An 18,949-nucleotide genomic window follows, 5' to 3' on the forward strand; every position below is an offset into this window, starting at 1 on the left:
CGGCCGACTAGTCGGTGCCTAAGAGGTCTAGTCGGCGCCTAGGAGCCCTAGGCGGTCAGTGCCTAAACGGCCTAGGCGGTCGTCTAGCCGGCCAGCCGCCTAGACCACCATTTAAGGTGATACGCTAGGCAGTCGACCGGCGCCTAGCGCCTAGGCAGGGATTAATCGACTTCTAGGCGGGATTTTTGCAGCACTGGTGGCAACCTTATCCCTGACGAAGTCATAATCAATTTCAACATGTTTGGTACGAGCATAAAAAATTGGATTAGCTCACTGTAGCACCAAGATTGCCACATCATAGCCTTGGAACATGGATGTCAGGGATCTTGATTTCTCGCAGGAGGGACATAATCCAAGTAACTTCAGCACAAACATCTGCTAGAGCTTTGTATTCTGCATCTTTAGAAGATCTAGCAACTGTTCTTTGCTTCTTACATACCCATGATACAAGATTGGTACCCAAGAACACAACATTGCTACTAGTAGACTTACGGTCATCAGGACAACCAACCCAATCAAAATCAGAAAAAGGCATGAAGCTCCCTAGATAATGACCGATTCACACGCAAACCATAAGTTAAAGTCCCTTTAACATACCATAGCACTCGTTTCAATTGCTCCCAGTGTGATATCGCAGGTGCATGCATACGCTGACAGAGTTGATTGACTGCAAAATACAGATCACGACGAGTTATCGTGTGATATTGTAGTGTCCCAGCCAAACTTCTGAATTGCGTTGGATCATCATTTGGATCTGCATTGAAGATAGAGGAAAATACTTTCGTAGTAGAGATAGGAGTAGCCAAAGGTTTACACTCAGCCATACCAGCACGTTTTAATATATCAGTCACATATCGTTGTTGAGAAAGAATAATAGCATTACCACTCTTCACCATCTCAATACCCAGGAAGAAACCTGGTTCACCAAGATCCCTAATCTTGAATGCAGTAGACAACTTTGATAACAAATCATTCACAAGCTTAGGATCATTCCCCATCACAAGTATATCATCAACATAAACTAGTAGATATACACAAGCAGCATCTTTAGAGAAATAGAATAAAGACACATCCGTTTTAGAAGCTATGAACCCCACAAAGAGCAAGAATGTATGCAAGCGATTAAACTAAGCCCTAGGAGCTTGTTTAAGCCATATAGAGATCGTTTCAAAAGATACACATGATCAGGTAAGTGAGTATCAACATAACCAGGTGGTTGACACATGTAAACAATCTAAGTCATATTACCATTCAAGAAAGCATTATGAATATCTAATTGTCGTATAACCCAACTAGAAGAGATAGCTAAACTCAAAAGCAACCTGACAGTGGTTGGTTTCACAACTGGACTGAATGTATCAAAAAAGTCTTGACCAGGTACCTGATTAAAACCCTTGGCAACCAACTGTGCTTTGTGTGTTTCTATTAAACCATCAGCTTTCCACTTTGTACGGAAAACCCATTTGCAACCAATAATATTCTTACCTAGACGTGGAGGAACAAGAACCCATGGCTTCACGCTATTGAGGAAATTTGACCGCTTGCGTGCAACATGTGGGTTCAGAATGATAAACCTAAGTAGAGAGAGCAGTGTGAGGTGCAACAGACTGATTCTTAGTGGCCATAGCATGAGTGCGGATGATTGGTCTAGTTGATCACCCTCGAGGCTGTCCTCTCTGACGCGACGGAACAACAATAGTAGTAACAACCACAATAGGTTCGGGTAGGTCAGATGGAGCGGTGGTGGTGCGTGGCACATAAAGGAAAAATTTAGCCCAGGGACGAGACTCACCAGGAGGAGATGGTGGTACAGTATTATGCTAAAATGGGAACACCTACTCATCAAATTTCACATGTCTGCAAACATATATTTTGTTAGTTTGTAAATCCATGCATCTATACCCCTTAAAAGACTCTGGGTAACCAAGGAAGACACAGGGAGAAGATTTATAAGACATCTTATGACGATTGTAGGGACGCAAGTGAGGATAACTGATGTTGTGTGTATGGTGGTGATGGTGAAGTGAAGGTGGTAAAACGAAGAGTCAAGACCCCCCGAGTGTCGTGTCTCTCAAGGATGACGAATGGGAATCGAATTGGTGTGTTGGCATCTAAGAGGTTGAAGGAAAAGAGTTACGGGAATGGCTAGGAGTTGGATTCATTGGTAAGAGGGTAAGGTTGATAAAAGTTGTTTAAAATAAAGAAAAGTAAAGTGGAGATTGGAGCTCTAGGCTTTTCCATGTGGTTTATCTTTGGTCGGTTTTGCGATTGCAAGTCGTGGAATAGACTAGGGAGTTCATGGCACACTACCAAGTGGCGTCACACTTTGGACTCCCACATCCTCATTCGGTTGGGGCATTTCATCGAACACTTTGTCTACCACTCCTCTCGGATCTTGTCCTTCCGGACTAAGAGCGGAGATGTGGGTGAGTGAGACTCGTGGGTGGCCGCTATCGCGCACACACTCACTTCCTTTGGGTTTGCTATCTAATGTGGCCACAAAAAGCACAAAACTTGAAGAACATCATCCACACAAGTTCAACATCTAACAAGCAAGCAATTCACAATTCAAAGCAATAATATTAAACATCCACATAGATCTAACATGGGGCCACCAATCCCCTATCTAATATACTCTAGCATACTAATAAACAAGAACAAGAAGGGAAAATTCAAAGAAACAAGTATTGAATTAGAAATTGAAGAGAATGGTTACCACCCTTGAAAAAGGGGATCTTACAACCTTGATCTTGAATCCCAATCTTCATTCTTGCCCTTGATCTATTCTAAACTATGGAAGGAAGGATTTTTCCCCTAAGAGGGGAGAAAACCCTCTAGATCTATCTATTCTATCCTATCAATTTTCTGATCTCCTTCTAGGTTTAGGGCAAAAGGGATTTATATATGTGACAAAGAAAAGGAACAAATTTCCCAAAATAGTCCTTGGCCCGACCACGCTTGCTCACACGCGTGTGAGTGGTGTGGTGGCTCTCTGGAATGATTCCACGCCTAGCCACACGCGTGTGAGGCTACGTGAGACGCTACTGCATTTCGGCTTGTTTGTCTTTTGCTCTATTTTAGCTTAAAATCCCTCTCGAACCTGTAAAATACTTCAAAACTCTTTCTAGAAATGTTGTTAGAAGAAATTGATCGCATTTGAGCTGAAATGCATGCAATTGTTGTAATTGGATGTCAAAACGATGCGCTTTTAATCTAATAAAGACCCCTAATAAGTGCTATTCTTGGTGCTTATCAATAACAAAGACAACCAAACGCACGTAGGAAGAAATAGGATGGAGGAGACTTGCGCTAGGTAAGATAAGGAATGGAGTTTTTTAAGACAGTAAATGGCATTTTGTTGATCAAGTAAACAACAGTTTCAAAAACATAGTCCTAGAAACGAGAGAGAATAGAAGCACGAGCCAAGAGAGTAAGACCTGTTTCAACAACATGTCTATGCTTTCGTTCGACTCGGCCATTCTGTTTATGAGTATAGGCACAAGACTGCCTATAATTGAGCCCTAACTGAACAAACAAGGAATGCAACTTTTTGAATTCAGCTCCTAAATCAGATTGTATAGCTTTGATTGTTCGATTAAACGATCGCTCAACCAAAGCCCGAAACTGATCAAATATAGCATACAAATCAGATTTTAATCGCATAGGAATGATTCAAGTCTAACGAGAATGGTCATCAACAAAAAGAACAAAGTAGCGATAACCAGTAGACGATATAATAGGAGCTAGACCCCAAATATTAGTATAGATTAAATCAAGAACATTCGAACTAACCCAACTGACATGCTGAACACAAACAAGAACTAGAACGATTACTACTATTCGAACAAATAATAGAACACAAAGGAAGAATATGACTCAAAACGCTTTGATGGGGATTGATAAGACTCCGAGATACCCTTATTTCAGGCACATTTTAGGGTGTCTTATCACGTCTATAGCATCCTTATTTGGTAAATTATGTGCGTAAATGCTTGAAAATCACTAACGGATGCACGGAAGCTACTTTTAGCTTAAAAGAAGCAAAACAGGAGCCCCGGGAGCGAATAGGACCAAAAGATGAGCTTTAAGAGCAAACCAGGCAAGAGCGGAGCACCGAAGGACCAATCTGGAAGGCCACACGCGTGTGAGCAAGCGTGGAAATTTTCCAGAAGCTCCCCACGCACGCTCACACGCGTGTGAGAGGCATGGAGACTGCAATGCGCGAATTTCAGCTAGGGTTGTCATTTCGAAGACTATTTAAACCCCTTTGATGAATTTTCAGGCCAGGATTCCAGAATTTTAGTTTTCCCTTTTCTTAGTTTTTCCTTTGGAGAACTTTCTCCATTTTTTCTTAGTTTTTAGATTAGATCAATCTCCATTGTAGAAGACAACAAGCTTGGATTGAAGATCTTCTTCTCTCTAGGTGATCTCTATTTCATTTCTATAATTTTAGCTATCTTGTTCTTGGATTAAATTAGCTTTTGCTTGCATTTCATATCATGAGTAGCTAATTTAGTCTAGGGATTTGGATTGTGTGATTGAATATTGCTTTTGTGATGATCTTATTTCTATATCTTGGATCTATGAGTTTGCGTTGATGGATTATCTATTCTTGTCTTTTGATTGTTGTTTTGATGAGATCTTGTTTGGATTTGGCCAATCTAGATGAGAGATTGAGCTCTTGACTCTTTCATTTCTTTGATTAGAGTTAGGATTTGAAGCTTTACACAATCAAAGTTCCTATAGACTTCTTAAGAATAGTAGGATAGTGTGTAGCTTAAGTGTTTGATAAAATTCCTCTTAGAACTTTGGATGCTTGAAGGCACTCCTAAGTCAAAGAAGCCTTAGTACACAAGGTGGAAAAAGACTAAGACAACACACTCTTGAGTAGACAATATCCTAGCAATCATAATCCATGATCTTAGACTCTCACTATGCAATATTCATGAACACTATCCAATCCCTACCCTTTTTACATATTCACAAAATCACTTTTACTTTACTACTCTCTTACACTCAAACCAACCAATGAACTACTCTCACTCACAAATCACACTTCACCACACTCGAGTCCTATGCATGATCCAATCAAGTAAACTCCCGAATGTTTGACACACACCTCCACGTCCCTCCTTCGAGACCGACACTCGGGGAGTCACATACTTTCCGTTTTAACATAAATATCTTTTGACATTTCACCCTATGCACGCAAGTTGTTGTCAGAATGGCACCGTTGCCGGGGAGGGCAATAGGTTGTCATATGTTTTTGTTTACTTTGATTGAATGAATGCTAGATTTGAGAAATGTTAATCCATTCCATTTAATTTTATTTCGTTTTTACTTGTTTTTGCTACTAACCCAATTGACTACTTCTAGTCAATTGTGGAAATTTTTGTTTCATTGAAAATTTTACTAGGTGAATGCACACGAGAGCAAAAGGAAACCAAGGTTTACTACCCTACATTCCTGAAATTAATAGAGCAACTAGAAGGAAAAATATCCAAGGATCACTAATGGCTTCATCAAGCGCAACAAGAAATCCACAAGGAAGAGGCACAACAATACCAAATCCACAAGTACCAATTAACCATGAAGAACCGATCATTGAAGAACCACAAGCTAACAGAGCAAATAATCAAGAGAACATTCGTGAAGAGGGATATTATGGAAATCCTCAAGAACCACAAAGATCAATTGCAGATTACATGACTCCGGATTTTAACATGCACAACTCAATCTATGTACCTCCAATGGAGAACGTCAGCTTTCACGTGCATCCAACTATTCTCACACTGGTTCAAAATAGTCAATACTCGGGATTACCATCTGAAGATCCCAACGCACACATCACATGGTTTATACGAGCATGTGGGATGTACAGACAAGAAGGCGTTAGCGAGGAAATAGTTCGACTCAAATATAGGAGAGGCAGCACAATGGTTGGAAAGCCAAGACGACAATCATTTCAGAACGTGGCAACAGTTGCATCGTGAATTCATGAACGAGTTCTTTCCCATCACAAAAACTATGAGGATCAGAAGGTTGATACAAGAATTCAAACAAGGAAGACTTGAAAGTTTGGGAGAGGCTTGGCGAAGATTCAAAGTTCTTAAAAGGCAATGCCCACAAGATTTGATGCACCCCTGGGACATGATTAGCTCATTCTATGGAGGGTTGACGGATGAAGGAAAGATGTCGCTTGACTCATCCTCCAGCGGTGCCTTTGTCTCCCTAGCTTTGCAAGAGGCTGAGGAACTAATCGAGAGAATATCTAAAAACACATCCTGTTGGTATGAACGAAGAGGAGATCATGGAGGAATTTATGAAGTTGATAATCGAGTGGCAAGTGAGGCCAAAATCGAAGCAATGAATCACGAAATAAAAAAGCTACAGGCTATGGTAGAAAAAATGGAAGGAAAGCCCAAGCCTTACATGGCCTTGGCACTTTATTGTAATATCTGTGGAGGACCTCATGACACCAATATTTGCACTTCTACATCTGCATCTGAACAAGTTGAGGCGGTAGATTATCAAAGGAACTCCAACTTGAATGCTTATGGACAAAACCAAAGATCAAACAACAATTGGAAACAGGGAGAGGGTTGGAACAATAACAACAATGACGGATATCAAGCGCAAAGACAATACAACTATGGAAACAAGCCTGCATATGGACATAATGACAAGAACAGACTGATGTACAATCAAAACCAAGGAAATGGAAATCAATTGACCCAGTTCAGGCCACAATACGACTCTCAACTTGATTTTACTCAACAAAGGAGGGATGACATCCGTGAAGTAGATGAAAGACTTACAAGGACGATCATGGAACTCAAAAATGATCGGGCAAATCTGAAACAAGAAATTACTCAAGAGATTAGGTAAGAAATTTCTAGTCTTCGCCAAGAGTCTAAGGCTACACTAAAGACAATTGAGAATCAAATCTCTCAGATGTTTAAGATGATGTCAGATCGACACTACGTACAACTCCCAAGCAACACTGAAAACAACCCGAAAGAGAGAGTCAACGCCATTGATGCCAAAGAAGAAACTCATGAGAAGTGTGATCCAATGGATGCCATCTGTGGAACATGTCAATGTAAGGTAGATGACCAAAGAAACAAGACTACCTCTTGTAGTCCAAATCTTGAATTGAAGAATGTGAATAGCTCGTGCACCATATCAATGAAAGAACACAAGGAGAAAACCACTTCGGAAGAATGCCCGAAAGAAAAGGAGCTACCACGAGACAACATCAAAAGTTCAAAAGAGAAAGAAACAGCCCGGGAAGGTACAATTAAAGCTTTTATTCGAAAATTTTTCAATAGCAAAGAATACCGTGAATTGTTTGAGAATGACATTTGTGATAATTTTACCTGTTTAAGCCAAGAATCTTCGGCTTGTTTAACTGAGGGAAACCCCAGAAAGAAGGGTGACCCTGGAGCTTTATTGATCCCTTGTTCTATACAGAACATGGAACCTAGAAATGTCCTTTTAAATCTTTTTGAAAAACTGAACTTACCACGTCTGAAACCGACGAGGCTGACTCTACTTTTAGCTGACGGAACCACATGGTATCCTGAAGGCTTAGCGGAAGATGTTTTAGTAAGAATAGGGAAATTTCTTGTACCTGTCGATTTTATTGTCTGCAAGATGGGAGATGATGATCCCCATGAATCCTTAATTCTCGGAAGACCATTTCTGGCTACTTGTCGTGCAGGAATAGATGTTAGTTCAGGAGAAATTACCCTAAGATTTGAGGGACAAGCCACAAATGACAACAAGGAAAAAGCAAAAGAAGGAACTAATGATGATGAAAGGGCAAAGGTCAAATCAAACGTGAAACCAAAACCGAAGTGGAAGAATGATAAGTTTACCTGGAAAAACACGTGGGTACCAAAATGCTTTCTACACACTACCAAGGAATATGGTTGAATTTCAACCAAGGAATGATGCACTACCAAGGAATATGGTTGAATTTCAACCAAGGAATGATGCGTCACCAAGGAATATGGTTGAATTTCAACCAAGGAATGATGCGTCTACAAGGAATATGGTTGAATTTCAACCAAGGAATGATGCGTCTAGCCAATGACGTAAACCGTGGCGCTACTTGGGAGGCAACCCAAGGTTTTAATAAAACATTTTTACATTATTTTTATGCTTTCGTTTTTAATATTTTTGTTCTAATAAATTTCTACAATCATATGGAACCATGTTTTGAGGACTAACTTCTAGGAGTCGGGACTAAAAATTGCTTTGGAAAGGCTAAATATGGATATAGGTATGGAAGGCAAGGCCAAAAATCGGAAGAAAACAATGCAGTGGACCTACACGAGGCTCACACGTGTGTAGCCGTGCGTGGGAACGAGGCAGTAGCCTCCCACGCACGCTCACACGCGTGTTGCCATGCGTGGGAGCGAGGCAGAGAGCTCCCACGCACGGCCACACGAGTGTGACCGGCGTGGAAGACCCCCTACGGGTTTAAAACCCTTGTTCGGCCACTCCACGCCCCCTAGCCCTAAAACACCATTTTTCTCTTCTCTTCTCCACGCAAGGAAGAACCAAACTCAAGGTTTGAACATATTTCTTACTTTTTACCTTCAAGGAAGATCAAAACATCAACATCAAGGTAATTTTTCATCTTTTTAACTCTTTATCCTTGAATATTCATGAGTTTGGAAGAGCTTGAATGTGAAATTTATTCTACATTGCCTAGCATGATTTTGAATGATTAAATTGGTTATAATGCTTCATAGAACTATCCTTTGATGTTTTCTTTCATTATTGATGGTTACATTGATGGATTGTTATATATTCTTGAACTTCAAGTGTGAACACCATTGATGAACAAATGGGTTTGTTAGATTTCTTGTTGAAATTATGAAATTGATGCTTGAATTGATGAACAAACTTGTTATAGAACTATTATACACCATCAATTTGATTTTTCACATGCTACATTGCCCAAATTAAATTTCAATTTCAAACCCTAATTTTGAATTTGGGGAAGAAGATGAAGTTGACTTTTTGAAATTCTTGACTTTTGTAGTTGACTTCTTATTTGACTATCAAATTGATATATCTTATGATGATTTTATGCATGTGTGTGATAATGGAATGATATTGTTGATATTCTTATGATAGAATTGTCCAAAATATAGGGGAAACTATGACAAAATTTTCAAAAATTCTTAGCCCTATATGTTTGAAATCCATTATTTTGACAAGGAATTTTGCACTATTATGATGGTGACTTGTTTAAAGCCAATTACCATGAATAATAATTTATATAATTTGTAGGATGGGACGCTCGAAAGAAACTGCAAAGAAATCATAACATGAGGTAGGAGAATCGAGTCGATCTAGGACACGGCAACAAGCTACTGCTCAACAGGCTATACAAGAGCCGGGGTCAAGGTCATTGCGACACTTGACACCTATTCAACTTGCAACGGTAGCTAACTATAAAGGGAAGCAGCTTTCTGTTGGCCGTCACTTTGAGGACAATGTTTTAAGAGAATTTGGTTGTTTGGAAGAAGTAAATATGCTCCTTAGGCACCCACAGCTCCGCTATCTGTTTCAGTGGAGAGGACCCACCTATGCGCCTGTCACCTATGAGTTCTTGGCGACCCTAGAGATTAGAAGGGAAGTCAACGATGCAAGGGAGTCTATTTCATTCACTCTTTTCGGCAACCACTACAGTATGTCTGTCAACACTTTAGGTGTTACACTCGGTTTTCATGATGCAGCAAGCGTATCCATGCCATATTTCAGAGATTTCAAGGAAGATTTTGATACTGACGAAGTTGCTAGACAGTATTGGAGAAGAATCACCAACAATGCCCCATATAACTCTTCAAATTTGAAAGCAAAGCTCATCACCCGGAATGCTCTGAAGGCTATCAGACTAGCCTTCGCCATAAATCTCTCAGGCAGAACCACAAACCGCAACAAGGTATACAAGCAGGATCTATTCTACATGTGGTGCATGGAGAATGATGTTCGCATCAACATGGGCATTCAAGCTAGGAAGTGGCTCCAGACCCAGCTAAAGCCTAAGGTTCAGACTGTGTTTATTGGACCTTTTGTTACTAAACTGTGCATTGGGTTGGGCCTACTGAACCGGTTGATGGGAGAGAGATCCGATGGTTGTACAATTTCTTTCTCCGTAGGTGAGTTTTTTGCTGCAGAATTAAGGCTTGGAGGTGATGATGCACCTGATCTAGAGGCTTCTGATGATGACAACGAGGACGAGGAAGAGAATGAGGAGGAGGATGCTGCACAAGAGCAAGGCCCTACTCCAATGGAGTGGACCACGTCACAAAATTTTCATAGACAGCTCCATGAGGAACAAATGAACTGTTGGCGTGAGGAGCATACTTGGCAGCAAGGCCACTTCACATCCATCTCTGCAAGATAGGATGTCCACACCGAGGACCTCAACCGCATGAGACAGGCGGAGGATGTCCACACCGAGGACCTCAACCGCATGAGACAGGCGGTGGAGGACCACACCGAGGACCTCAACCGCATGAGACAGGCGGTGGAGGAAAATGATAGGAGAATTAACCGCATGAGACAGGCGGTGGAGGAAAATGATAGGAGAATTGCCGGCATGAGACAGGCGGTGGAGGAAAATGATAGGAGAATTGCCGCTATGAGACAGGCGGTGGAGGAAAATGATAGGAGAATTGCCGCTCTTGAAGCTAGATTCGACAGGCAATTCCATCCCTTCGGTGATGAGTGATGCCTTCTTTCAATTTTTCTCGGTCCTGACTGATTGACACTTGATTCTGATTCAATTTTTCTCGGTCCTGACTGATTGACACTTGATTCTGAGTTCTGTTTTCTCGGTCCTGACTGATTGACACTTGATTCTGAGTTCTGTGACTTTGGTTCTGACTGATTGACACTTGATTCTGAGTTCTGTGACTTTGGTTATGACTGATTGACACTTGATTCTGAGTTCTGTGACTTTGGTTACTATGGTTTGACACTTGATTCTGAGTTCTGTGACTTTGGTTACTATGGTTGATGGCCCCACCTGAACATTAGGATCCCTATGCGCGGGGTTCCGACTTTTATTTTTTTTATCTCTTTACTTTGCTTTATTTATCTTTATCGCTTTATGTTATTTAATTTCCAACTACTTTACTTTTCTGCATTTCTATTCGAATATTTCTACTTATTTTTATGTTTTATTATCTAAGTTTTTATTATTTTTATTGCTTTTATATTTCTATCAGCTTATAATAATTGAATAGTACTCCGAAAACCCTTTTTGTATGTTATGTCTCCATTTCTTATAGAGCATCTATAACGGGAGAGAGCCTATGCTGGAAGCTAAAGTGTGGAAAGAGGGATGCATACTTGGTTTATCCTCTTATCCCTTTTCTAATTTTAAGCCCCGTTTTGATCTTTAAAGTGTGGAAATATTTTCTTTATAGGTGTATGACTATACTTAAGTTTACCATGATTAATAGGATCGTTTGATGCAGACCCTTTATCCCAGAGCAATTTCCAAAGTGTGGAAAGGGATTTTTATTTGTCTATCCTTAGAATCCCTGTTTCGTTCTTTTACCCTGTACGTATAGAAACATCGAGGACGATGTTTACTTTAAAGTGTGGAAAGGACGCACTTCGTGCTTTACATGCTTACATGCTTAGTTTTAGAAGTTGAAGCTCTTGGGAATGATAAGCGGGTGCATTTGCAGTTTTGAAAAGAGAGTTATTATTTGTGTTATCTAGGGAGAATTTTGACTAGATGCCCAAAATTTTTTTACTCTCGAAATATCTTTGAGGAAGTTACTTTTCGCACCCATGAGAGTGTTTAGAGCCAAATAAGTTTATATTCTTGTCTGCTTGCATGATGTTCACCTCTTATTTACGTAGGACCTTAGTCAAGGATCTCTCGAAGTGGGAGTGTGCACTCTTTAATTTTAGAAAGATAAAACTAGCGAGGCCCAGAATTGAACTAACATTGGTAGGGCATGGGGTAAAAGGTGAGCCTAATGGTGAGCTTAATGAGAAAACAAAACCCTTGAACATTAAATAGAAAAAGGCATGAGGGGTTGACACGAGGAGAAGTCGAAAAGGCAAAAGGCCAATTACCAAAGAGTTTAAAATTGAGGGAAGCCAATTCGTTGGGTTGTGTCTAAACCATAGTCTTCGGTAAAAAAAAAGCTTTATCTGGAGTCGGTTGTTCACATAAAAAGATCCCAAGAATTGAGAAAATAGAGCTGAGGTGAGCCGCTTTGCTAGGATTCGAGTACCCATTGCACTGACCTTCGAAAAAACATGGATCTCCATGTGAAGTCGGGTGGCTCGATGACGTTATCCTAGAAAGTGAGAAGAAAGAGGGACCGCGCTAAGACAAAAGCGGTGAGTGGTCCATGCCCCTACCCTCATTTACATTTACGTTGGGCTTTGGCGTATAAGGATGGAAAGTTGATTAGCTAGTGCACATCGTTCCCACTAGTGGGATCGGCTAGAGGCCCTATTTAAATAAAAGGTGAACCAANTTGGTTACTATGGTTGATGGCCCCACCTGAACATTAGGATCCCTATGCGCGGGGTTCCGACTTTTATTTTTTTTATCTCTTTACTTTGCTTTATTTATCTTTATCGCTTTATGTTATTTAATTTCCAACTACTTTACTTTTCTGCATTTCTATTCGAATATTTCTACTTATTTTTATGTTTTATTATCTAAGTTTTTATTATTTTTATTGCTTTTATATTTCTATCAGCTTATAATAATTGAATAGTACTCCGAAAACCCTTTTTGTATGTTATGTCTCCATTTCTTATAGAGCATCTATAACGGGAGAGAGCCTATGCTGGAAGCTAAAGTGTGGAAAGAGGGATGCATACTTGGTTTATCCTCTTATCCCTTTTCTAATTTTAAGCCCCGTTTTGATCTTTAAAGTGTGGAAATATTTTCTTTATAGGTGTATGACTATACTTAAGTTTACCATGATTAATAGGATCGTTTGATGCAGACCCTTTATCCCAGAGCAATTTCCAAAGTGTGGAAAGGACGCACTTCGTGCTTTACATGCTTACATGCTTAGTTTTAGAAGTTGAAGCTCTTGGGAATGATAAGCGGGTGCATTTGCAGTTTTGAAAAGAGAGTTATTATTTGTGTTATCTAGGGAGAATTTTGACTAGATGCCCAAAATTTTTTTACTCTCGAAATATCTTTGAGGAAGTTACTTTTCGCACCCATGAGAGTGTTTAGAGCCAAATAAGTTTATATTCTTGTCTGCTTGCATGATGTTCACCTCTTATTTACGTAGGACCTTAGTCAAGGATCTCTCGAAGTGGGAGTGTGCACTCTTTAATTTTAGAAAGATAAAACTAGCGAGGCCCAGAATTGAACTAACATTGGTAGGGCATGGGGTAAAAGGTGAGCCTAATGGTGAGCTTAATGAGAAAACAAAACCCTTGAACATTAAATAGAAAAAGGCATGAGGGGTTGACACGAGGAGAAGTCGAAAAGGCAAAAGGCCAATTACCAAAGAGTTTAAAATTGAGGGAAGCCAATTCGTTGGGTTGTGTCTAAACCATAGTCTTCGGTAAAAAAAAAGCTTTATCTGGAGTCGGTTGTTCACATAAAAAGATCCCAAGAATTGAGAAAATAGAGCTGAGGTGAGCCGCTTTGCTAGGATTCGAGTACCCATTGCACTGACCTTCGAAAAAACATGGATCTCCATGTGAAGTCGGGTGGCTCGATGACGTTATCCTAGAAAGTGAGAAGAAAGAGGGACCGCGCTAAGACAAAAGCGGTGAGTGGTCCATGCCCCTACCCTCATTTACATTTACGTTGGGCTTTGGCGTATAAGGATGGAAAGTTGATTAGCTAGTGCACATCGTTCCCACTAGTGGGATCGGCTAGAGGCCCTATTTAAATAAAAGGTGAACCAAAACTTTGGAAATGCATGCTTGCGTATGGTGCGAGAAGTGTGATCCCTTGTTTTATTTGTTTTATCTACGAAAGGTTTTTATTTCCTGAAAATATTTCTTGAGTTGCTGACATCTTACCAAAATCCTTTATAGATAACAAAAATGATTTCCCCCGTTTCAACAGTCTTAGACACCCATTATTTTGACTTGCCAAAAGCTTTATTTTGCATGGGAGAGTATCTCGGAGACTTATATGCTTAGAGAGTAAAATGTCTTGCTTGAGGACAAGCAAGAAGCAAAGTGTGGAAAATTTGATAAGACTCCGAGATACCCTTATTTCAGGCACATTTTAGGGTGTTTTATCACGTCTATAGCATCCTTATTTGGTAAATTATGTGCGTAAATGCTTGAAAATCACTAACTGATGCACGGAAGCTACTTTTAGCTTAAAAGAAGCAAAACAGGAGCCCCGGGAGCGAATAGGACCAAAAGATGAGCTTTAAGAGCAAACCAGGCAAGAGNGAGTTATTATTTGTGTTATCTAGGGAGAATTTTGACTAGATGCCCAAAATTTTTTTACTCTCGAAATATCTTTGAGGAAGTTACTTTTCGCACCCATGAGAGTGTTTAGAGCCAAATAAGTTTATATTCTTGTCTGCTTGCATGATGTTCACCTCTTATTTACGTAGGACCTTAGTCAAGGATCTCTCGAAGTGGGAGTGTGCACTCTTTAATTTTAGAAAGATAAAACTAGCGAGGCCCAGAATTGAACTAACATTGGTAGGGCATGGGGTAAAAGGTGAGCCTAATGGTGAGCTTAATGAGAAAACAAAACCCTTGAACATTAAATAGAAAAAGGCATGAGGGGTTGACACGAGGAGAAGTCGAAAAGGCAAAAGGCCAATTACCAAAGAGTTTAAAATTGAGGGAAGCCAATTCGTTGGGTTGTGTCTAAACCATAGTCTTCGGTAAAAAAAAAGCTTTATCTGGAGTCGGTTGTTCACATAAAAAGATCCCAAGAATTGAGAAAATAGAGCTGAGGTGAGCCGCTTTGCTAGGATTCGAGTACCCATTGCACTGACCTTCGAAAAAACATGGATCTCCATGTGAAGTCGGGTGGCTCGATGACGTTATCCTAGAAAGTGAGAAGAAAGAGGGACCGCGCTAAGACAAAAGCGGTGAGTGGTCCATGCCCCTACCCTCATTTACATTTACGTTGGGCTTTGGCGTATAAGGATGGAAAGTTGATTAGCTAGTGCACATCGTTCCCACTAGTGGGATCGGCTAGAGGCCCTATTTAAATAAAAGGTGAACCAAAACTTTGGAAATGCATGCTTGCGTATGGTGCGAGAAGTGTGATCCCTTGTTTTATTTGTTTTATCTACGAAAGGTTTTTATTTCCTGAAAATATTTCTTGAGTTGCTGACATCTTACCAAAATCCTTTATAGATAACAAAAATGATTTCCCCCGTTTCAACAGTCTTAGACACCCATTATTTTGACTTGCCAAAAGCTTTATTTTGCATGGGAGAGTATCTCGGAGACTTATATGCTTAGAGAGTAAAATGTCTTGCTTGAGGACAAGCAAGAAGCAAAGTGTGGAAAATTTGATAAGACTCCGAGATACCCTTATTTCAGGCACATTTTAGGGTGTTTTATCACGTCTATAGCATCCTTATTTGGTAAATTATGTGCGTAAATGCTTGAAAATCACTAACTGATGCACGGAAGCTACTTTTAGCTTAAAAGAAGCAAAACAGGAGCCCCGGGAGCAAATAGGACCAAAAGATGAGCTTAAAGAGCAAACCAGGCAAGAGCGGAGCCCCGGAGGACCAAACTGGAAGGCCACACGCGTGTGAGCAGGCGTGAAAACTTTCCAGAAGCTTCCCACGCACGCTCACACGCGTGTGAGAGGCGTGGAGACGATGATGCGCGAATTTCAGCTAGGGTTGTCATTTCGGAGACTATTTAAACCCCTTTGATGAATTTCCAAAGGAGGATTCCAGAATTTTAGTTTTCCCTTTTCTTAGTTTTTCCTTTGGAGAACTTTCTCCATTTTTCTTAGTTTTTAGATTAGATCAATCTCCATTGTAGAAGACAACAAGCTTGGATTGAAGATCTTCTTCTCTCTAGGTGATCTCTATTTCATTTCTATAATTTTAGCTATCTTGTTCTTGGATTAAGTTAGCTTTTGCTTGATGATAAACACTAAGAATATCACTTATAAGGGGTCTTAATTAGATTTAAAATGCATCGTTTTGACATCCGATTATAACACTCGCGGAGTCTTGACTCTTCGTTTTACCACTTCCACCCTTCACATTCGCACCTACACTCACCCCATACATACATCCTTCACTTGAATTTCATATTATGAGTAGCTAGTTTAGTCTAGGGATTTGGATTGTGTGATTGAATATTGCTAGTGTGATGAACTTATCTCTATATCTTGGATCTATGTGTTTGTGTTGATGGATTATCTATTCTTGTCTATTGATTGTTGTTTTGATGAGATCTTGTTTGGATTTGGCCAATCTAGATGAGAGATTGAGCTCTTGACTCTTTCATGTCTTTGAATAGAGTTAGGATTTGAAGCTTGACACAATCATAGTTCCTATGGACTTCTTAAGAATAGTAGGATAGTGTGTAGCTTAAGTGTTTGATAAAATTCCTCTTAGAACTTTGGATGCTTGAAGGCACTCCTAAGTCAAAGAAGCCTTAGTACACAAGGTGGAAAAGGACTAAGACAACACACTCTTGAGTAGACAATATCCTAGCAATCATAATCCATGACCTTAGACTCTCACTATGCAATATTCATGAACACTATCCAATCCCTACCCCTTTTACATATTCACAAAATCACTTTTACTTTACTACTCTCTTACACTCAAACCAACCAATGAACTACTCTCACTCACAAATCACACTTCACCACACTCGAGTCCTATGCATGATCCAATCAAGTAAACTCCCGAATGTTTGACACACCTCCACGTCCCTCCTTCGAGACCGACACTCGGGGAGTCACCCTATGCACGCAAGTTGTTGTCAGGGATGACCTAAGCGATCATGCCACACCGAAGACGAAGCACGAGAAGAAACAAAAGCTTGAGGCCTGGACTACGATGCAGGTAACGTGTACAATCCCCTTGAACTATTGCTGCGTAGAAGAATCACCTTGGTGTGGATATCTTTCACAACAAAGAAAGAAGGGTGAAACTAAAACAAGACATTGTTATCTATAGCAAATTTTTGGACATATAATAAAGACGAAGACAAACCGGGAATATGTAGAATGTCAGACATTTAAAAACTCTAGATGGGGTAATTATAGATGCATGACCTACACGACTAATATATAGGCCCTTACCATCACCAACTCGCAATGTATCACCACCAGTGCACTCCTCAGATGTGGACAAAGCAGCAATATCCGTAGTAGCATGATTTGTGGCTCTAGTGTAAGAAATCCATAAATGCGAATCAGATTGAAGATTACGTGTGCCCTCCAGATATGTGAGATTGACTTGAGGACGAGAGACATGAGAGTAACACGAAGGAGTAGTGTGACCAATCACACCACACAACTAGCATCGCGAATGCCACCTGCCATTGCAGCCACCATGATTTCCACGCGAACCACGCTGTCTGCCACCACGCTGAACACCGCCCTCACCGGACCGAGGCTGAGAACTACCATGCTGCTGTCCGCCATGCCAGGGATGACGNTTTTTTCTTAGTTTTTAGATTAGATCAATCTCCATTGTAGAAGACAACAAGCTTGGATTGAAGATCTTCTTCTCTCTAGGTGATCTCTATTTCATTTCTATAATTTTAGCTATCTTGTTCTTGGATTAAGTTAGCTTTTGCTTGATGATAAACACTAAGAATATCACTTATAAGGGGTCTTAATTAGATTTAAAATGCATCGTTTTGACATCCGATTATAACACTCGCGGAGTCTTGACTCTTCGTTTTACCACTTCCACCCTTCACATTCGCACCTACACTCACCCCATACATACATCCTTCACTTGAATTTCATATTATGAGTAGCTAGTTTAGTCTAGGGATTTGGATTGTGTGATTGAATATTGCTAGTGTGATGAACTTATCTCTATATCTTGGATCTATGTGTTTGTGTTGATGGATTATCTATTCTTGTCTATTGATTGTTGTTTTGATGAGATCTTGTTTGGATTTGGCCAATCTAGATGAGAGATTGAGCTCTTGACTCTTTCATGTCTTTGAATAGAGTTAGGATTTGAAGCTTGACACAATCATAGTTCCTATGGACTTCTTAAGAATAGTAGGATAGTGTGTAGCTTAAGTGTTTGATAAAATTCCTCTTAGAACTTTGGATGCTTGAAGGCACTCCTAAGTCAAAGAAGCCTTAGTACACAAGGTGGAAAAGGACTAAGACAACACACTCTTGAGTAGACAATATCCTAGCAATCATAATCCATGACCTTAGACTCTCACTATGCAATATTCATGAACACTATCCAATCCCTACCCCTTTTACATATTCACAAAATCACTTTTACTTTACTACTCTCTTACACTCAAACCAACCAATGAACTACTCTCACTCACAAATCACACTTCACCACACTCGAGTCCTATGCATGATCCAATCAAGTAAACTCCCGAATGTTTGACACACCTCCACGTCCCTCCTTCGAGACCGACACTCGGGGAGTCACCCTATGCACGCAAGTTGTTGTCAGGGATGACCTAAGCGATCATGCCACACCGAAGACGAAGCACGAGAAGAAACAAAAGCTTGAGGCCTGGACTACGATGCAGGTAACGTGTACAATCCCCTTGAACTATTGCTGCGTAGAAGAATCACCTTGGTGTGGATATCTTTCACAACAAAGAAAGAAGGGTGAAACTAAAACAAGACATTGTTATCTATAGCAAATTTTTGGACATATAATAAAGACGAAGACAAACCGGGAATATGTAGAATGTCAGACATTTAAAAACTCTAGATGGGGTAATTATAGATGCATGACCTACACGACTAATA

The 18,949-nt window shown here is 40.2% G+C and overlaps 1 protein-coding gene across 1 annotated transcript; it reads right to left on the reverse strand.

Annotated features, from left to right (window-relative positions):
* Nucleotides 1-295: 295 nt before the first annotated feature.
* LOC116020180 (uncharacterized mitochondrial protein AtMg00810-like) lies at nt 296-17,629 on the reverse strand. Its single transcript, XM_031260662.1, has 4 exons — nt 17,493-17,629; nt 17,285-17,370; nt 650-1,021; nt 296-543 (listed from the first exon to the last, which is right to left on the reverse strand). The coding sequence occupies exons 1-4, from the start codon at nt 17,627-17,629 to the stop codon at nt 296-298; spliced, it is 843 nt and encodes a 280-aa protein (XP_031116522.1).
* Between the last annotated feature and the right edge of the window lie 1,320 nt (nt 17,630-18,949).

This window comes from Ipomoea triloba, chromosome 5 (genome assembly GCF_003576645.1).
Source record: "Ipomoea triloba cultivar NCNSP0323 chromosome 5, ASM357664v1".
NCBI classification, from domain to species: Eukaryota; Viridiplantae; Streptophyta; class Magnoliopsida; order Solanales; family Convolvulaceae; genus Ipomoea; species Ipomoea triloba.

Excerpts from the sequence above, each read along its gene's own strand:
- LOC116020180 (XM_031260662.1), bottom strand. The coding sequence starts at position 17,629 with ATGGCGGACAGCAGCATGGTAGTTCTCAGCCTCGGTCCGGTGAGGGCG. Across the intron at positions 17,371-17,492 it reads CGCGATGCTAGTTGTGTGGT|AGCCACAAATCATGCTACTA; the intron begins GTGATTGGTCAC and ends TTCTTACACTAG. Across the intron at positions 1,022-17,284 it reads TACATTGCGAGTTGGTGATG|TTTATGTTGATGATATACTT; the intron begins GTAAGGGCCTAT and ends TATATCTACTAG.